This window comes from Urocitellus parryii, chromosome 3, assembly GCF_045843805.1.
Source record: "Urocitellus parryii isolate mUroPar1 chromosome 3, mUroPar1.hap1, whole genome shotgun sequence".
NCBI classification, from domain to species: Eukaryota; Metazoa; Chordata; class Mammalia; order Rodentia; family Sciuridae; genus Urocitellus; species Urocitellus parryii.
The window spans coordinates 59,692,559-59,714,242 of NC_135533.1; the positions used below are offsets into that span (position 1 = coordinate 59,692,559).

The window sequence follows — 21,684 nt, forward strand, 5'->3', positions numbered from 1 at the left end:
AGCTTGCAAAAACCAGCAGAATTACACTTATAAACAAAGGTCTGCATGGTAATTTATCTCCTATTGACTTCAGTGAAGTCTCCTCATTTAGAATGCCAAGATTTATAATTATGAACTAAGATCTAAGACTTTGCTGAAAAAATGAAAGATATTTCTTTCCTCTCCTCACTCACACGACATGTATCTATGGATGATGACACATATGTGAACTATTCATTGGGTACTCCCATCCCATTGTGAACATCTGTAGCAGTATGTGCCAACATCCTATACAGATATTTAACTCAGGAAATATTATTTCTCTTAACAGAAACCTTTACCTTGCCTCATGTATTTTCCAGCTATCTTACTCTCCTTCTACTTTTTATTTGTTATGATTCAAGATTAACTTCTTTTTGGAGTGGGTTATCATTTTAAAAATGAAAGACTGTAATGAATAAATGAAAATTAGGTTTTAAGTTCTCTACAATGTATCTAGCAAAAAGGAATTAGAATCCTTTGATATACTGAATGATACTCAACTCAATTGTCATAGTACATGCACACAAAGGAGTTAGAATGTCCCTATTTCAGCTGCCAACAGGGTAAAGGTTGCCAACACACTAAACCACAGTTTAAAAATTTCTCTGATGCCTCCTTTAAATTTCAAATAATTTAAAGAAGCAAGGGTTGTCTTTAAATGTTTAATGCTGAGACATTTAATTTCCACAATTCAGAGGGTGAACTTCCTAAGATGTTCATAGATCCTTTCACATATCACTCATAGAATTCTATAGTTTTCTTCCATTTTTTGGAAGGCAGTCTTATAGATGTTAATGGTGGCTATCATTTTCGAAAGATTCCATCTGCTAAACCTTTCTAATAAGTAATTTACATGCCATAAGACTAAGAAGTCTTAAAAAAGAAGTGTTAAATAATATTTTAAGGGGAACATAAACAATAATCTGTGACTCTTAATTAAATCTTATGCCTCTGTTGTAATCTATGTTAGAAAATCATTACTACACATATTTATTAATTTGTTCAATCAACAAATTGAACATTTTTCACATATCTGGTAACCATCTGAGCCTTGGGGATTTTTAGTGATCAAGTCAAATGGTGGTCTCTTCCTCATGGAGCTTGTTCTCCAGAGAAAGGGGGCAGTGGCAAACAAGCTATAGTTTAGCTAAGGAGGGGCAGATACAAACGAGTGACTTCTAAAATAGTAGGTTGTGTCCTATTGAACCCAAGGCTCAGTTCTATTAATTAAGAAAATGAGAATAGCAGGACCTGAATGAAATTGATACTGTTTAGAAGAATGCATATGGCAATCTAGACAATAGAATCTGCAAGATCTTTGTATTTCTGTCATTTTGGTTTATTTATAAGTAAGTGAATTGGTGATTTTGGATACAGATTTTAAAAATTGAAGTGAACCGGGCAAGGTGGCACACACTTGTAATCCCTGCAATTTAGGAAGCTGAGGCAGGAGGATCGAAAGTCCAAACACAGCCTCAGCAACCTAGTTAGGTCTAAAGCAATTTAGCAAGACTCTGTCTCAAAAAAAAAACAAACAAACAAAAAAGGCTGGGGATGTGGCTCAGTGACAAGCACCCTCTGAGTTTAATCTCTGGTACTCTTCCCTCAAAATAAAGAAAAAAATGAGAAAAGTTCTTAAACGCATTTAGATAATACCTTTGCTACAAATATGTCTATCTTAAATTGAACACCTTTCACTAGTATGTCCCAGTCAACACCTCTTTCAAGAAGTATAAAGATAATGTTAACCCCATAATCTCCAAACCATTTCCATTAAATTTAAATAACAAGCTTTCAGATTTTTAAAATACCAATTTTATACCTAGTAAGAATACTTTAAACTAATATCCCTGGTGTGATAATTTCTAGCATCATTTTGAGCTGTGCTCTTAGGCTGAGTCAAGGTTCTACCTACTTCCTGTTTCAGCTGCTGTTGAACCTGAACTATAAATCAATGAAAAGCTTTTGTGTAGAATAACTTAAAAATAATGGTGATAAAATTCCATTTAAGTGAATTGTCTTCGTAGTTAATAGCTTAAAAAATGATCATGAACATACATCCTATCCCCACTGATACCAACATTAGGGAAAACAAGTTTTAAAGTAATAGACTTCACTGTAACTGTGCTAAAATGGTAATAACATTTTTATCCTGGTACAGAGATGAGAACCAGAATATGACTTGCATAGTTGTCCCTTTTCAAGTAACCTTTTATCCAAAATGTGATTTTAAATGAAGAGGGAATAAAGAACACAGTATGAGGGGGAAAAAAGAACAGAAAATAGAAATAAGCAGAAAACAGGAATCATTATAGCATTTGGATCACAAGGGTCTTGTTTTAAAGCTAAATGAGTTATTGATGAAGCATAACATGATTTAAGAATTGGTACAACAAAACAGTTTTTAAAATTCTCTCAAGTGATTTGTTTTGTAGCTAAAAATCAAGCACTTTGTCAACTGTGACCTCTGTATCATTTATATGCCTTCCTAAAAGGTGGACAGTGGATAGAAAGTGTTCAGTATGGTTCTCGCCCTCAATGTGAAATGTCCAGTTATTGATCTAAAAGAAACATCACTTCAGTGGAGATACTAAGTATTTGAACAAAATGAAGTGGGGTTTTGAAGGTTAGGAATGCTTGGAAAGAATCAAGAGTAAATATATTGACAGGTTAAACAAGCACAGTTTATTTCTTCTCCACTGGAGATATTAGTATAGTTCAGCTGGATGGAAATTCAATTCTATTTTCTTGCTTTTATAGAAACTGGTTTTGTATCACCTAACATTTATAAATGTATAAAGAGGCAAAAAAGAATATTATTATATCAGAGCATTTGTTTTTTCAAAAAAGTTATCTAATATAGATCTGAATTTGACTATTTTGCAAGATTAATTTTTTAAAAAATTGAATTGTTACAACCACCTCCTTTACTTTTATTGGAAAGATAAAGTTAAAGACCTGGTGATTTCACTGCTTATAATCTCTGGATATGGAATTTTGATTCACTGCTATTTATCATTAGCTCTACAGAGAACTGGAAGGGAAAATATTATCAATATTTCTTTGCCAGCAACATTGTGAGGGCAGAGAGGGAACCCAGGAGAGTGAGATGTAATTTTCTCAGGGAAATTTAAATAAACATAAAAAAAAATCAGAAACCAAGACAGTATAGGAAGATACTACAGTAGATAAAAGATCACTAATTTTTTTTTTGTCATTTTTCCCATCAATGAGTAAAGCTTGGTTCCCCTCCTCTTGAACTTGAGCCTTTTTCTGAACAACAAAAGGAGGTGGAAGTTATGCTGTGGGGCTCTAGGCAAGGCCTAAGAGGCCTGACACCTCTCCTCCCACCCCCACCTTTTTTGTTGAGAGAGAGAGAGAGAGAAAGAATTTTTTAATATTCATTTTTTAGTTTTCAGTGGACACAACATCTTTATTTCATTTTTATGCTGGGGATCAAACCCAGCGCCCCGTGCATGCCAGGCGAGCGTGCTACCCCCAGAGCCATATCCCCAGCCCACCTCTCCCTTTTTGCTCTCTTGGAGCCCTCAGCTACCACGTAGAATGACCAAACCACCCAGATGTTGAGACTGTGTGCAAAGAGATGCCTGGCCAGATGTGAAGTGTCACAACCACCCCCGCTGAAGCATCAACATGGGAATAAAGCTATCTGCACGTCCCAGTCCCTGGAGGGCTTCTACTTGACTACAGCTGCATGAGTCCTGCAGGGAGCCTCCTAGAAGAGTGTGACCCAGCTGATCCCATGTGAGACTGCAGGATCATAAGCAAATGAATGATTGTTCCTTAAAATCACTGAGATTTGGCCTGATTTGCTATGCTGCCATAAAAAGATTAGTGGGTGCTTCAAAAGAGTAGAAAATTGACATTTCTCTATTAGTTCATTTGCTTCTTGCAATTGATAAAAGATACCTGAGTGGTTTCCAGGACCTAGATGTGAGCACTTGGTCATATGAGGAGGTAGGCACTGGTAAAAATAACTGGCTGATGGACTCAGATCTTTATCAGGTTGGCCAGTTGGTAAGAGAGCAGTGATGGGAAGACACTGCAGCAGTGTCTGCTCAAAATTGAAAAGGGAGACTGCGATGGATATTAGTCGATTAGGAGGTGGTGGCAAGACAATGAAAACCTTTTCAAATAACTTCTTTGGCTTTCTCATATTGTTTTTCTAGAGAATGTTCAATTAACTACCATGGAATTTTATTAACTTGCTAAGGAGCTAAGAACAACTGCTGGTGGCCCTGGGTTGGGGGCAGACCCAAAGAACACAGGGGTGAGGAGGAGTGGGAAATCTTTAGATGACCATTAACCAGAAAAATCAATATTCAATGGGTAGTACTAAGAAAAGGGGCAGGAACTGCTCTGCCGAGAGCAGGGCCATCAGAAATGTGCATAGCACCTATGACCTCTACTTAGTTCTCACTGTTCTCCAGGAGCAAAGGGTAACTAAGATTCCTGATAACACAGTCATGGAACAAGTATCCCCAAACAGTGTCGAAGAGTGAAAATTGCTCCTACTTAATGTCCCCAACTGATTTCTAGAAGTCAGTTTATGTAACTGATATGAAAGATAAATGTAAGGATGAGTTTTTGTTTTATTTTTCCTGTTGGGTAGATGATCACAGACTATCCCAAAACTTGGTGCCAGGAAAAATTCATAAACACCCCTTTAAAGCAGTTCTGAGTAGAAGCTATGATGAGAGAGGGTGAGGGTAGGATGGAGACATTTGCTAAACTGGAGAGTAGATGGGAAAAGAACTTTCTAGCTACCACTACACTCAATGGTCTTCATATCCTACTGGGCATATACTGCAGATCCTAAGACTTCTACTTCAAGACAACAGACTGAATATACACAGCTATCCTGTTTAACAAAGACTCTAAAATGAATAACCTATAACAGTGAAGGGAACCAGAGAGAAGCTATTATCTAAGAGGGGCTGTTAAAGACAAGACAGTCAGAAAAATCAAAGAATATGGAATGTCAACAAAGACATGATAGATGTTGTATTAGGATTTGGAAGGTATATTCTGGATTAGGGGTTGCTAAAACCTGCTGCTGACAATGATTATAAATAAAGTTTTATTGGAACAGCCATATGGGTGAATAAATGAACATACCTTTTTGTTCATGTATGTCTAGGGCTCCTTTCATGAGGGTGGAGTCAAGTTGTTGTGACAGAAGCCCCTGGCCTAAAAAGTCTAAAATATTTACTATATGGCCCTTTATAGAAAGAGTTTGCTGATTCTTATTCTAGTGCTTTCTTGGATGGGACAGTAACAAGGACAAGACTGACTCTCAGTTGCTCCTCAAAACCCCAGAAAGGATAGGGATCAGGAAGCATCTGATATGAGCCTACAGAAGCTCTGCTCTGCCACACACCCACTTGCAGAACTCCCCCCCAAATACTATAAATCAGAGAATAAGGGTGTCCCAAAGAGCAAACTAAAAGCCCCAGAAAACAAGCTAGACATTCACATTCTAAGTAAAATTAACCATCTTCAAAGTCTGCTACAAATGCAGGATTTCCAAGTAACTTTTTTGTGTTTCACTTTTAAATATGGACAACCAAGGATACAAGACATGAGGACAGTGCCCTGGTGCCATGAGGACACAGGAGAGGACATGGCTATAGAGAACAGTGGGAGAGACATAAGCCAAATTCCCAAGCGTCAGCTGTACAACCAGCCCACATGGTGTGGGGATTGCCCATTAAGAAAGGAGACCCTCTACAACATTCAATATGATGGTACTTTTGGGAGAAAAACTTAGGGTGATTTTAAGAAAGGTATAGCAGTAAAACAATTAAAAAGACAACGTGAAAGTCAAATGGTGTTTAAGGGAAGCTATGTATTTATGGTACATTAGTGGGCATGAGGAACAAATGTACAAAGTCATAATAATGCAAAAACTATATAAACTTTATCAAATTAGGTGCAAAACTCTTATTGAGAGGATGTGGGAGGGAAGATAGGGTATATAGAAACTAAAGCTCTATTTTTTGTAAAAAGAAATAAATACAGGTCATCTCTAAATTGTTAAGACAACAGTATGTAAGTGCACTAATTAGAAGAGTGAAGGTAGCCACCAAAAGAAACATCGACTAGAGCACAAACTGATTGCATCTGGGATAGGGGCCTGGAGGGTGGGAAGGGGCAGGACAGGGCAGGCAATATTTTATGTAGCACAAATATTTTGATGCTATTTTTTTAACCATGTGTGTGCCTAGCTTTGACAATTTTTAAAAGTATGTAAGTGCACATTCCCAAGCACCAGTCCCTGATATTTGGAACCTGCAGGTCTGGAGGCATAGGAATTTGCATTTTTAAAAACCTCCCAATTGGTTCTGACAAAGTTGGACTTGGACCCTGACATTTACAAAGACATCGAAGTAGCAATTAGCACAAGAGCAGCAACAGAGATCTGCTCAAATGAAGAAATGCCAGAGGCTCAAGAATGCCACCCTGTTTAACTTTAAGAATGCTTGCTGTGATCTTATTAATAAAACGGGTAAATATTTTTAAAGGGCAAATAAAAACTAACAGATTGTGAGTGACTTTGCAATTCCACCCCCTTCTCTGGGAGAACGTCACGGATAGGTCAGCTTTCCTCTCTACATGTGTTGACAACCACAAACCTTGATTCAGAACTTAGCCTGGGGTAAAACAGGAAACATCATGTAGCAAGGAATGCTTTTCAGCTGAAGGATGTTATATAAATATCTTTTAGACTCTGGCTTCTATGCAAGTCAAGTTAAATCAAACTTGATTTTTAAAATACTTTAAAGAATGTTAACAGGTCTCTGGTGCCTGATCACTTGAATGTGTAGAATACTTAAAAATCAGAAGTTAGATGGTTTCTGGGCTTCATGTTAATTTCATCTGAGCGACCTTCTTCTGGAATATTGTAGTACCAGTGGGAATCAGCTCAATTAGTTGTCAAAAAGCAGCCAGAAGCATACTGCCCTTCTTTCTCCTGTCCTCTACACTTTCCCAAGTGTCAGGGCTGACTAAGAAAGAGAAAATCCTCTAGTCCTCCTTGTTTCTCCTGTGCAGGATCCTAGGTGAACTTTTCAGCACAGGAGATTTTTTTCTTTGTGTCCCAACAAAGTATTGACATCTAAATTAAAGACCTCCTAAAGCTAGGAAAGTTAACTGAAATATTTTTATGCATGTTTCAATGTCAAATGAGACTGCTCAGATTTTAAATATCAATGATTCAATGATTTATCTTTTTATCTATCTGTAGTGTCTCTTATTTTGGTAATTCTTGAAGTTTATTTTTTATATGAAGTCTCTACAAAAAAGAAACATGATTTTGTCCTTAGCATATATTTTCTCTTAAATTTCATCTCCAAACTGGAAAGCAGATTTGTTTTTTGCTCCAATGCTGACTACCTCAACTAAGTACCAAAAAATAGACTGTTAGAAAAGAGGATGTCAAGTTAAGTACTCCTGAATTCAATCCCCAGTACCAAAAAAAAAGAGGACTTCTGATTTCAGCCCATTCAATTTTCACTTCTTCATTTATAAAGAGCATCCATCCGTCTAAGTACTCATTGAGCACCTGCTGTTTGCCAAGTGCTATTTTCTTTCTAGAGATACATGTAAACAAAACAGCAATCTTAGAGTAAAGCTTTATGCCTAATTCCTCATTGAAAATGTATGATAATGGCTTTCGATATAGGTATATGTGCATTTATATTTTTATTTGAGGCTATAAGAATTTATCGTTTTTTTTCTTTTTTTTGCCATATGATTTATTTTTATTTTTTATTTATTTTATTTTTTTAGTCATACATGACAGCAGAATGTATTTTCACATATAATACATACATAGAATGTACATACATCAATCATATTGTCTATTCTATTCTGCTTCCCTTCCAATTTATCATTTTTTATTATTGTTGCAAGTCTAAATAGTTAACCTTTACCCCTTGTGGTTATTATTTGACTAGCTACATCACCATAAAGACATGTTGAAGATGACCCATTAGTATGCACTGTGATGGCATATAAACCTTTTCCTAGGTCTTCCCACCACTGTGCTTCTGCACATGCTGTCACCTCTTTGAACAGCCTTCTTCACTTGTCTACCCAGCAAATGTCTATTCATCATGCAGAACTGTCAGACATCATCTTCTCTATGAGGATTTCCCTAAGCATCTCCCCATAAAGCCGTTCCTCCTTTTCTCTGTTCTATTTCTGTCCCTAAGTACTTATTTTTATTGTTGCATTGATATAAATATTCATTAAGAGATCACTCATTATTTCTACACTGTAAACTTCTTGAAGACAGAAACAGTTGTCTCTCTGGTTTTGCATCCCTATTAATTAACAGAACGTCTGGCTTATACAGACAGTCACTAAATATTTGTTGAACTGCAGAGCCATTCTCTCTATTATAACTTGTGGAATGTCACAGAAATGTGTTGACATTTGTTTTTAAATAATCTCCCTATTCGAAGTAAAAGTTAAACATTTAGCAATATTTAGGAAGAATTACATTTTGTTTTATTAATTCTTGTCCAATGAGGGAATTGCCATCACTATAAAAGCCTCACACAATTGTAGAGTAAGCAACACACTTTTCTTTTTAAAGCTTTCTGATGCTTGCTCCCTGACTCCTGACTTTGTGCCAACAGAATGGGCACTATAGACCCATTACCTGTCACAATTTCTTGCTCATGTTTCTGATAGTCTCCCCAACCCACCAGATGTAAACTCCTCGAGAGCCAGGTCCATGTCACTTTTGCCTTTGCAGGCATGTGCACTGCAATGACTATGAAAGGGAGCTCCTTGGCAAGCATTTGTTAAATGCATCGGCAGAAGACCAAAGAGGAGAGAGTGCATAGACTTATTCTCTTTCCATTAGAAACTGATTTGTGATTTTTTTTTTCTCAGTGAAGAAAACAGGTGAAATTCTAAGTAAATCTTTGACTTTGTTGTTGAATAAAGCTAAGTTAGACTGTGTGGGTGTGGCAAACTACTAAAATGAGTTAGAAAGGAAAAAGATTTGCTGTGAAAATATTTTTATTTTAGTTTGTCTTTGAAGTTTACACTGAAAGAAGCCCTTCTAGTTTTGAAAAATGGAATAATGGGTTCTATCAGAGAAAAATAATTAGGTTCTTTACTATGAAAAGAAATGGATTTGTAAAATATTTCGCTGAAGTTCAAAAGCCCTGGGGATCCTTTCCCTTCTGCTAAAGTAGTATTAATCCCAGACTTTACTTTTATCTAATTGTAGGCAATAAATTTTTTAAATTAAATTATTTGATGTTTTTGAGTTTTTTTTTTTTTTTTTGGCAGAGAGACAGTGTGGATAAAATATCACCAGATGAGTAGGGGAATTGGACACTTTCTAACTCACTCTTACAGAAAATTACATGTAAGTGATTTTTACAATAGTAGTTGTTTTCGAAAGGTGAGTTAGTTTTCAAACTTCATTTCAACTTTTAAGGAGATGAACCATTTTCTTAAATATACATTATTACTCACTAGTAAGCAGCAGTGTCAAATACATTCACAAGGGCATCTTGAAAAAAGTTATTTATGGAGAAACTAATAAATGATAAGATAGCATTGATAATTTTTAAAATAAAAAGTGTCAGATGACCTCAATTTTATATTTCTCCATACACAAACCCCTTTGAAGCTCACAGAGGAACGACTCATAAAGGTCACAATAAAGTCATCTATACACCCAAAGCGAATCTCTAATTTTTATATGTAATAGGAGCCACATACTTTAGAAGGTGATATCAAAAATTAAATCAACATTGTGGAAAAATGCAAAAATGGTGATGGATTATATATCTTTGGAGATATAATTACTGTATAATATTCTAAGGCTTACGAAGTTACACTATAAAACTCTTGAACTGGCATTTTAAATGCACAAGATCAAATTTAATTTCTTCATTTTTTCTAGATAAAGAAATTAATATTTATAAGTTATGGAACTCATACAAGGTCATGGGCCAGGTAGGAGAATTTAAAATCAGACTGTGAAATCAGACTTAGTTCATTACTTTTTCCTCTACTCTGTGCACTTTTCTATACTTTACATTTTTCTTTCCTTAACAATTTGCTTCTATATTTCCATGTGAAATTAATTTCAGTTATAATTTAGAGATAGATAGACATCTAAGTAATTGTATATGAAAATTAATTTGTAAGAACTAGGAAAAAATCCCACATATTAGAAAATTGTATGGGTACCTGTAAAGACTAATGCCATTTAAATTTTTTCCCTATGAGATGGGCATGCATATTTAAATATGTAACCTGGGCAATTTAGCACAAGAATATTACAAGATTAATATAGATTTAAAAGTATGGGTGGCTGAACTTAAGTTAGAAAAGTGTGAAATGTTAATCACATCCTAAAGAAGGAGTTCTGGAGATGAATTAGGAAAGTGTCAATCTCAAGAGTCCATTGAATCCAACAAACAGAAGTGGCAGTGTGAAAAATAAGACAAAAATGATATTCAAAGTTGTTTCCAAAATACTTCCACTTGATAATATTAAGTTTAGGAAAAAGAAAACTTGGGGTTTTAATAAAGGAGAACTTTTGAATTAAACACACAAAAATAGCACCATATAATTGCCTCCAGAAAAAAAATGATATTGCAGAACTATTTTCTCAAGCACTAAGGAACTTACCTGTTTCCATCTTTCCATCCTGTGCTGCAGGCCCATCTGGAATCACACTTTTCACCTGCAGAAACTCATCAGGCTCATCTCCACCAATGATGGTAAATCCAAAACCCATGTTGCTCTTTTTTAGGGTGGTGCTGAGGAATGTTCCCTTCAACTGGGATGCATCCCGGGTGAAGAGTGGTTTTTCTACATTGGCCAATATAAGTTAAAAAAGAAAAAGCATGTTTAAGGAAAGTTCTTGGACAACAGAAAACCAGCCAACGAGCAGCAATCCCAGGGGTGGAGGTGAGTGAGGGTCTTACGCAGTAATGCAAACAGGTGGTGGCTGCAAGAGGAGCAAGACTGCTAGAACTTTCTACAAATGTAGTGCAGTCCCAAGCATCCAGGGAAAATACAAAGGCTGTTTGGTTTTCGAGAGACTTTTTGTCAAGTCAGCATTTCTATTTATTAGTTAGCTTTCTTGTACTTTAAAAGGGCTCTATCATCAGGCTGCCAGAGCCTTCTGATAGAGGATAAAGAGCCCCAATCATCCAGACACCTCTGGATATGTTCCTCTTATAGTTATGAAAGAACCCAGGTAGGAGGTATATGTGAATGGCGGGTCCTGCACAGAACCTTGAAGAGATAGAGGTAGAAAACCAAAATGGACTTTGTGGTTATTTTAGAGAATAATGGCACAGCATTTAAGCAGGTACAAATATCATAATTAGAGAAGCAGTAGACTATGACCACATATTGAAAGGTCCAAATTGTTTAGAGAGAATACCTGGATGTGGGACTGAATTCATTTCTGCTTACACCCCTATACTGTGAAATGCAATAAAGATAATCAGATAAGTACATTTATGGTGACCCAAATGTGTTTAGTACACTCTAAAATGTGAGAAAAAAGCAAGCTGAGCTTATACTTCTAGATAGAATTATGAATGTAAAGGTAACACATTTTGTAACAATATGTCCACACATCCAAATCATGGGCCTAAATAATCTGAGTAGAACTTGAGCCCCCTCATTTAGTTTGCCCACTAATTTGTTATATGATAGGCTTTTCTGGCTACAATCTGTGACCTGTAGTAAATATGTTTCTAAGCATATTAAATGCTTTGAAAATAACAGTCATAATAAGAGACAGAATTAGCATCTCCTTTAAACCTCACCTATGTATTTCATGACACTCTTTTTAGTTGCATTTGGATGATGTGATTTGATAACTATTTTGTATGATACTTCTGTTGCTATATTTTGGGTGATATATAATAAACAAATTGTAAAACAGTGAGTCATTATATTGGAGTTTATTTTATCTCTGTTCACATACCTATCGGTATATCTTTATTGAAAACAGAGTTTCTTTAAAACATAAATGAAAAAAAATCCATATACAATCTTCTCACCTATGTTCACTGTAGCAATGCTTACAAGTCGAGAGATGCTCCCGAGAGGACCTTTACATTCATTTCACTGTGCTGCAGTGCTCAGTGTGAAACTCAGCAGCAGGCAAGTCTAGGCTCCTGACTCCAAAGCATGATTTTTTTCTTTGGTGGGGGGTACCGAGGATGGAACTCAGGGGCACTTAACCACTGAGCCACATCCCCAGCCCCAGTTTTGTATTTAGAGACAGGGTCTCACTGAGTTGCTTAGTGCCTTGCCATTGCTGAGGCTGGCTTTGAACTTAGGATCCTCCTGCCTCAGCCTCTCGAGCTGCTGGGATTACGGGCGTGCACCACCACGCCCGGCTTCAAAGCATGACGTGAACATTTGTGCAGCCACTCATCCCACTACGTGGCTCTCAGGTACAGTCAATTCTGCAAGCTGCCCTGGGACATACCGAAGGACCATGGTCTCCCTGCGTGGTCGCGGCGATAGTAAGACAAGTCATTCACGCTGCGCGACCTCTCCGGGGCAGTGCGAGGGCACATGGATTTGGGCCTAGGTAATGTCGATGAGGAGCTGGCTACTGTCACAAAGGAGAACAAGCCTCATTCTTATGCTTAGTCTTCAGAAGACAAACTTGAGTCTCTATGAATCTCTGCAGTTTATAGAAGCACTGTCAAAACCCATTAATCTCCACCTGGCAGCACGCTGTAACTTCCTATAAGGTACTGCCTGAGGCTTTAACTTAATCGGTGGTTGTTAAATGCATTAGTTTAGAAATAATGCAAACACCCAGCTGAAGCTAATAGAAGGGTCTGAGGAAAGCAAATCAATTATTCGAAATGACCCAAGCTACAGGCAAATCTGCAAGTGCAGACAGTTTGTCAGACCACTTTTCTTTGCAACACCGCATGCTGACATGGTACAGTACCTCGGAAACCTGGGGCCTGCAGGGGCTTCGTTCCAAGTTCTGTGTGGGGCATGTTATGCTGCTGTAGCTTCCTTTTTGCTTCCAGGACAGGATTTTCAAACTGTGTTCTTCTATTTATGTGGCTAAAAAAGAAAATTTCAAATTAGGATAACAGTGGGGCAAAGTCATTTAAGAGAACATACATATGTGGCCAACTACAGAGAGCAGGTGATTAAGGGACAACTTATCTGATCACAGTCAAGGGCGTCACCCAGCACGCTTCCGATGGAGCTGGCTTGTGCACAATGCACATTTCTGTGAGGAGTGCAGAGTTTTCAATGGCTCTATTGTTATCGTATTTATGTTTTGCTTGGTTCAGCCAAAGGCTCCAGAATGTGCACTGGCTTTCTGGTCTACTCTGTTAGTTTGAGATGAGCTTCATGCATTAGAAAAAAAATGGCCAACAAATGAAGTTTATACTGAATAGTGTTGAAGAAAAGAATATCCTCTAAGCCTTGTAAAGTCCCCTATACTTTACTGGATAAAGGTGAGATAAGTTCACTGATAGTACAGCAACTCAAATCCACACTTTTTATAGTTAGACCTGGCTTGAAGGGCTAATTATAAAAAGGAGAAATTCCCAAGGATACTCATGAAAGTTAGAGAATAGCTGTAAGGAGACTGATGCTGAAATCAATCAGAAGTAGAGTGCTCTCATTCTACATGGGGAGACGGCAGACTTGAAGACAAGAGACATAGAGTGGTTGGAAGCCACTGTGGCTCAGCTACAGAGGGCTTATATCAGAAAACAATGTATTGCTATATAACAAGCTGTTTAAACTTTATCTGGGTGCAGAGTAGAAACCGATGGCAACCCTGTCTAATACTGGTGGCCATGATGCTCTTTTTCTGGGATACACATGTCCCAGGAGAGGGCTGGCCTGGACATTGATTTGGGTTCTTTGCACAAACAGGATTAAACTATAAAAGCATGATGAGGCCAGAGGAGTTAGCATAGGAACTGGCAATTCCTAGGCCGCCTTTAACTCTGTGATAGTTACTATATATAACATTTCTGCAGCACACCATGAACTTGAATTTGAATTATTCCCATTTTAAAGGCAACGTGACTGATACACAAGAGAGGTTGAATGACATTCTCAATTACATGCCTCATGAGTGAAAATTCTGGGATTTGGCCATCATGTCGATTTCTACAGAGGGTCTCTTTTCTATATACTTTCTCATTTCAGTGTCTGACTTCACATTGGCAAGTGCACACATGTCACCTACACGTGCACACGCAGGCACATCTAACAAACCATTCATCGTGTCTTCTAAAGGCATACATCGAAAAGGAGAGATGTAAGAAGCCAAACCTCAACAATCAATTTTCTATTATTACAACTCTGATAGTATCTGGTAAGATAGAAAAGTGGTTGCCAGAAATACAATGTGACTGCAATACATAATTCTTTGTGGGAGGCAGGCAGGAGAGCTACCTGTCACATAGTCTGGGTACTCAATCAGTCCTGTATCCACATCCCAGCTTTACCACTTAATTACCTGTGTGACATTGGGCAGGTTATTAAAACCGAGTCTTGGTGACTTAATCTGTAATATGGGCATACTATTGTCTTCCTCTGGGGGTGGTTGTGAGGGTTAAGTACACTAATGAATGTTAGCACAGGGGTTTGAGAGTGGACATGCTCAATAATTAGTGGCAGCTGTTACCACCATTGTCATCATCCTAATCACCACTAGCAGCATTTTAATCACCACCATCACTGCCATCAAGAAAGGCTTTATTGAGGGACCTTAAAAGCACTGGGACCTTGCTCTAATTGCCTCTGGTGTGGTTTAGGAAAGGGGTGCTTATAACAATGCTTTTTGTTAATCAGACTCACCGATATGGGGTTCAAGGTAGACCTATCTAGGAAAAAACGACTTCCCACTGGGAGTAACACACTACTACCCTGCTCTTTTGCACCAAGGAGACCCCAGGGCTGTGGTGTACAGTGGGCCAGGGCATGTGCTTTCATAGCCTCCTCACTACACAGACACCACTTGGCTTCAGAATCGCCAGAGTCTGAAGCCTCTCTTTGTTTCTCTCCAGTATCAGGTAACTTCCTCAGTAAAGTCCTCTATAATCGTCTTGCTGCCCAGAAACGAGCCATCCCTCCCTCAGCCTTACATATTGACTAGCTTCACCGTGGGCTGCCTCGCCCAGCTGTCCTTTGTTTTGGATGTACTTGGAGCTACTCCAGCAGGCAATAGCCTAAAAAAGACTCTCACCTTTCAAACCTTAGATAAGGGTTTCAAACCTAATCGAAACTCCTGCACGTGAGATTCAGAATATCCATGGTGCAGCACCTGAAGCAAGATGACGGGGCTAAGAGTGGCATCTTGGGGACATTTTTAAACTTGAGAAGCATTGATATCCTTCCTATGGTTTGGTCCTTGGCTATGCCCCAGCAAACCATGTGTTGAAGGCTTGGTTCTTGACTTGGTGCTCTTGGAAAGTGGTGGAAGATTTAAGAGGTGGGCCTTCGTGGAAAGTTTTAGATCATTTTGGGCATTCCCTTGAAGGAGACTGTGGGGCGATGGTCCATTTTTCTTTCTCTCTGGGTGTTTCAGTTCTCAGCTGTGAGGTGAGAACTCTGCCTTGATCTCTACTTGTAATGTATTATGCTACCAAAGGCTCAAAGCGATGGGGCCAATTAGTCATGAACTGAAACTTGAGAAACTCTGAGACAAAAGAATTTGTCTTTTGACTATCTCTGGTATTTTGTTACGGTAATGGAAAGTTGCCTCACACACAGTGCCAATGATGTTATTGTCATTCTTATTGTGATACCTTTCCTATTTATTCCTAACTCCTTCCCTAACTTCTCCAGCCACATTCCCAGTCTGTGTGATGCTCTTCCCCAGGGTGCTCATAAAACCTTGATAGTCCTCTCTCATTGCAATTTATTTTATTATTTTCTTATATCTTTCATCATGAAGAGGATTTAAGGAATGTTTTAAGAACAATGGCAACAAGTAAACAAAATGGGGATAAAGTTGCTTGGATCTTGGTGGAAGGTCATAGACAAAATTGGTAATAGAGAGTCCTATTTGTTTACTAGAGTTATGTCGTTAAGAAGTGGGTTATATTAGATTGGGTAGAGAGAAGAGATGGGAGGGGAGGGGAAGGGGAGGGGGGAATGGAAGGGCAGCAGAATAAAACAGACATTATTATTGCTGTGGGTATATATATGACTGCATGACCAATGTAATTCTGCAACCTGTACACTCAGAAAAATGAGAAATTATATCCCATCTGATTCAAATGTATGATATATCAAGGTCATTGTACTTTCATGTGTAACTAATCAAAACAAAAAAAAAGAGAGAAACCAGTTACACTGTTCAGAATTCTCAATGTAAACACAAGCCAATTGTTCTGAGGGCCTACTATTCCTATTCCTATGTCTTATGAGGTATTTATTTCCAACTGTTAAATAAAGGAGTCTCTATGATGTAATCTAAAGCATCCTAAATGACAATTTCACAATACGTACTTCATGGGCAAGTTCATCCATATCATGGTGTTTGATGATTGAGTTTTATGATTATTTTCTTCCCTAGATTGTACACTCCTAAGTATACGATCCACACGGTATTCACCTCTGTATACTAAACCTCCAATACAGTGAAAGACAAAGCTTTTGGTTAAATAACTAAATGATGTGTTTAATACTTTTGTTTTCAAATGTATGTCAATAACTTCAAACAGCCGAGAAATAACTTTGAAATGTATTGAAGTATAAGCTTTTCTCATTCCCTACCTGTTCTATTTCTGTTTTGCTAGGTCACTGTTTATCATATGTATAACTTTGTCCTTAGAAAACACATCACAAGAACTCTCTGGGATACACTTATATATACAATAGGGCTCCTCCAACTTGCCACCTGCATGTAATTATTTCCTTAGAAAAGTCAATGTTTGCCACCTGCTTTATGGACACTATATTGAAAACACTCCATTCACTATAAAAGTGAGTTTCTAGAGTTTATGGAGAATGAAAGTACCAACAAACTAGTTTGGCATGCTTCCTGCCCCACAAATAGTGGAAGCTGAGTATGGCTTGTTACCCTGTGCTAATGGCTGCAGAACATTTACTTTGCTACAAATAAAGTCATTCATTTAAAACCTAAACTGTTCCCAAGAGCTAAAAAACTTATCACAATGAAATGTGATGGTAGCTAATAGAGAAATCTTGTCTTCCTTATACTTACCAACGGAATAATTTGGAGTCCTTTTAGCTAGAATTTGGGATGTGAAAGACAAATGCCATTATCTTCCTCATTGTACAGGCTCTGTGAGATAAGTGCTAGCTATGTTATCTAGCTTCCACACAAAACAGAACCTGGGACTCTACCAAGAGTTTTCACTCTTTCATTAGATCCAGTCTGTTGTCATATGTTAACTCTTTAGATATTAAAAGCTAAGGAGTAACAGCCATATTATGAAGTGGGCATAACCTAACAACTCTGTTTTACCTTCCAGAAGGGGACAACCAATGATATGAGATGCTTCCGTGTTGGGCAGCAAAGGGATCAGGATATTTTAGGATGAGATTCTACTACCTTCCCTCTTTGCACTTACATTCACTCATCTGCAGTCTGACTCCCTCCTCTCACCAGTGGATGGAAACTTACCATACATTCATAGGTGGCAGTGCTTTGAATTTCTTGATGCACCCAAGGAGCTTTAAAAAACCCCAGATGGGGCTGGGGCTGTAGCTCAGTGTTAGAGCGCTTGTCTAGCATGTGTGAGGCAATGGGTTTGATCCTCAGCACCACATTAAAAAAACAAAACAAAACAAAACAAAACCTAAACAAATAAAGGCATGCTGTCCATCTACAACTATAAAAAAGTATTAAAAAAACCCCAGATGACTCAGACCCACCCTAAAACTCAATCAATTGATAATCTCAAAATGGAATATAAGTATTGACATTTTAAAAAATCAACAATAACAACAACAACAACAAAAACGCAGGTAACTCCAATGGGCTGCTAACATTGCAGTCTCCTAAATTAGAAGCTGAGAAAATGTGAAGAAGTATGGCATTAGGAGTTTCTTGTCTTGAAAGATTTATGTGAAAGTCTCTTGTGCTGTATGTGGCCTCAAGGAGTACTAGGAAATGCTATTTTGCTCCAGAAAAGATCTTCCACCATCAGAAGTTTCAGACATGCACAGAGGGAAGAAAATATTTGTAGCTGATTAGATGACACACTGATAAAGGTAGCCCCAGGACAGGATCCTGTCTGCTTGCGTCTTCCTTCCCTGGGGAAGGAAATGGAGGAATAATAAGGAAATCCCTCCATGCTGTGCCCATTAATGGGCATGGTAAAGGCCTGATGACCATGACCTAACCCTTGCCATCAGTGTTCCCTCCTCTTCCAGTCTGTTCATGCCCCAATATGCTTCCACTGGAGTTTTTTTTTTAATTTGTTTTAATTAGATACACATGACAGTACAATGATCATGACATATCAGACATTTGAATCAGATGGGGAGTGGAGACTTTCAGTGCATAGTCATAAATGACATTTTTGTACCTATTGGCCACTATCCTTCCATCCTGACTTCAGTTGACAATTTAGAATTGCATCTTTGGGCAAATGTGGAAGAGGGAATAGAGCAGCTTTCTAGCGAGGATTGTATCACAGGTAAGATGTTCCCAAAGAGATCAAGTTGGATGCACTGATTACTCCAAGGCATGAGGTAGTCAGTTCTCAAAATATATTTGTTGAATAAATGCATAGATGGAGTCAGGCATGCGTGAAAGGTGATAGATCTCACTATTTTCCAGTTTCACTCTCCCATAAAATATACATTGTGACAGTTGAACTTGATGTGAAACTTAGGGCCAGCTCATGCGATATAACCATTCTGCATTTGGAATCCTTCAAAGCAGAAAATCTTTACAGATAATTGCAATGATTGGGGAAAAATCATCCTACTTTGGTGATTAAAATCTTTGGATCCAAGGAGCTCATAACTAGGAAGATGTGTGATAACAGAAATATGCTTAGGTGGAAAAGCACTGTTAGGAATGAAATGTGGGAATATCTAGTAGCTAGCCTCTCTGCATTGAGACTGGGAAGATTGGTCTTAGCTTGGTATGTCACCCTTTCTTGGCAAACTTGCTTTGTTTGGGGCTTTCTGAATGAACTCAGAGTGTGAGTTTCCTGGTTGCTTTGAATTCCTTAGACTTTCTTTGACCTGGATTCTGACTCCCCACTTCTGCATTATTAAAGTTTCCCATCTGAACCATCTACTGCTGGGTTGTAGGTGCCTCAGCAGCCAAACACAAGCGTTGCACCCTTCTTGTCTATATTTTATTCATCTTAATAAAAACCTTGAGAAGAATTCATGACATTTTTTTCTGTCAAGTTTGGATAAACAGAATAAAAACTCTCTCAAATGGAATAAAAATGACTTAACAGAATAAAAACTCTCTCAAATGGAATAAAAATGACTTTATGCTTTGGAAACTAAGAGAGGATTATGCCCCTACAATAATCTTCTGGGGCCAACACTCATCACAGAAGGAAGGACAGTATAATCAAGACCATGGTCTTTGCAGTCCTGATTCTCAGGCTCACACGATGAGCCCTATCCCATCATGGTGTGTGATCCTGGGACATCGTATATGCCCTTGGTGCTTTAGAAGTTCTCATCTGTAAAGTTGGGATAAAAATAATACTAACCTCGCAGAGTTACTGTGCATATTAAATGAGTTAATATGAGTAAACCACTTAAGAACAGTGCTTGGGTGTAAGTACTCAATAAATGCTAACTCTCATGATTCATCAAATATTGATTTCTCAAATTTTCTTTGCTAGGTACTATAGTAGAGGTTGGCAGGAGGACAAAGATTAATCATGCATGTAGTCTGGCGGCGGAGAGAAAAAACAGGAACAAAAAGGGATTATAAAATAGGGCTTACATAATAATCTATGCCTTACAGTGCTTTTAGGAAGCTAAAATTTAAAAGTACTAGATTAAAGCTTAATATTTTAAATATAAGTTATTTTAAAATATGAGCTTTGGATGAATGGAAAAATTGAATCTATTTTACTGGGAGCATTTTTCTTAAAACAGAATAATTGAATACTGCCTCTTGAAAAATTTCCCCACCAACACTTAACTGATAATATTCTTTCTATAAATGTCCATTCATTATTTCCTACTGCACCTGGGGGAATTTGAGTTTGCTTTGGGAATGTGAGTAGGATGACTGAGTGAGTCATTCATGGTTTTCTTTCTCCTGTTCTTTCTAGTCATGAAGATGTCCAATTTGAATATGAGGGAGGTGGAGTCATGGCTGACAGAAGAGTGTCCATGTAATGGACCTGAAACTCATAGAAGAGCCTATCCCCCCCATCCACTGGAGGCTGAGTTTCCCAGAAAGTATATTTTCATGTAAGTGAACTTTCTTTCTTCTTTCAGTAGTAAATACAAAGTTATTTAGTTAAGACATTGACCTGAAATGTGTATTTTACACATAAGTGGGATTCATCACTAAACCATTTCTATTCACTAACTACATGGAAATCTTGACAGATATTTTCCTTCCAGCAAATAAGGCCATGTGCACTGTCAATCATGTCATCAGGCCCTCAGGAACTATAAGGTACATGAGCTCAATTCCAAAACAATTTTGAGTCACATGCATAAAAATATTATTTTCTATCCACTCCTTCTCGATACCATGAAAATTTTCTCTAAAATATTATTGTTGAATGCAAGAGGAGGTCATCGTTTTCAAAGTAACTTTGAGTGTTTTATTTATAAACTGAGTAGAAGCAGTGAGTTATAAACTTAGAGGTAGAATGGAGTTTATCTACACTATTTCAAGATCTTTCTGTGTCAGAAACAAGATTAATTACTCTTCTTCCTCTGGTGTCTGCCAACCCCGAATGACTTATGTCCTTTAAGTGTCACATATAAATTCACTAATTAATCAGTGTATTAGATCCGGAGGACACCAAGATGAAATACTACAACTCCTTCCCTAAGGGGCTAACACTCTAGTGAGAAAGACATGCAAATTAGGCGACTATCCTTTACCTCAGACTAAGGAGACTGGGATGTGGGACTTTTAGTTTTAAAATGTAGACAGTCCTGGGTAAAATGAGAAGAAATGGTCACTCTACAAGGGACTGGAAAAATATAACACCAGGTAACAAGGGCTAATATTTGTATGCACTAAGTGAGTACTCACAATAAGAAAAGACAACGAGACTCATGGCTCAGGGGAAGTCTGACAAAGGAAGAGACATTTGAGTAGATTCTACAAAGATGAACGTGTTTTGGAGAAAGGGGCATTTCAGGAAGAGAGTAGATTCGGAAGATTTCAGTAGTATTCAATTCTGCCTAGCCAGTGCATGGGACTGGTGCACACATACATGAGCATGATGGTGTGGGCTGTGGTATGGGAACAAGGGGTGTTGGAGAGCCGGTAAAAGTTGCAGGACTCGAAGGGTAATTCCAAGTCTTGTCATGATGTCTTGTTTTGTTTAAGGATCTACCTACTTCTGTTATGACTTTAGTCAATGGGACTGCTATAGTTTTGAAAATGTCCACCCTCGTTGTTGTTGTTATGGTTTAGATGTGAGGTGTCCCCTGAAAGCTCAT

The 21,684-nt window shown here is 37.9% G+C and overlaps 1 protein-coding gene across 2 annotated transcripts in view; it reads right to left on the reverse strand.

The window, feature by feature from the left end:
- Magi2 (membrane associated guanylate kinase, WW and PDZ domain containing 2) overlaps positions 1 to 21,684 on the reverse strand; it is a 1,291,542-nt gene that overhangs the window by 277,654 nt on the left and 992,204 nt on the right. For both annotated transcript variants that reach the window (XM_026384953.2, XM_026384952.2), the window contains exons 8-9: positions 13,010 to 13,131; positions 10,708 to 10,890 (exon numbers count right to left, since the gene is read on the reverse strand). In XM_026384953.2, coding sequence (XP_026240738.1) covers positions 10,708 to 10,890; positions 13,010 to 13,131 — 305 coding nt within the window. The remainder of the gene's footprint in view (positions 1 to 10,707; positions 10,891 to 13,009; positions 13,132 to 21,684) is intronic.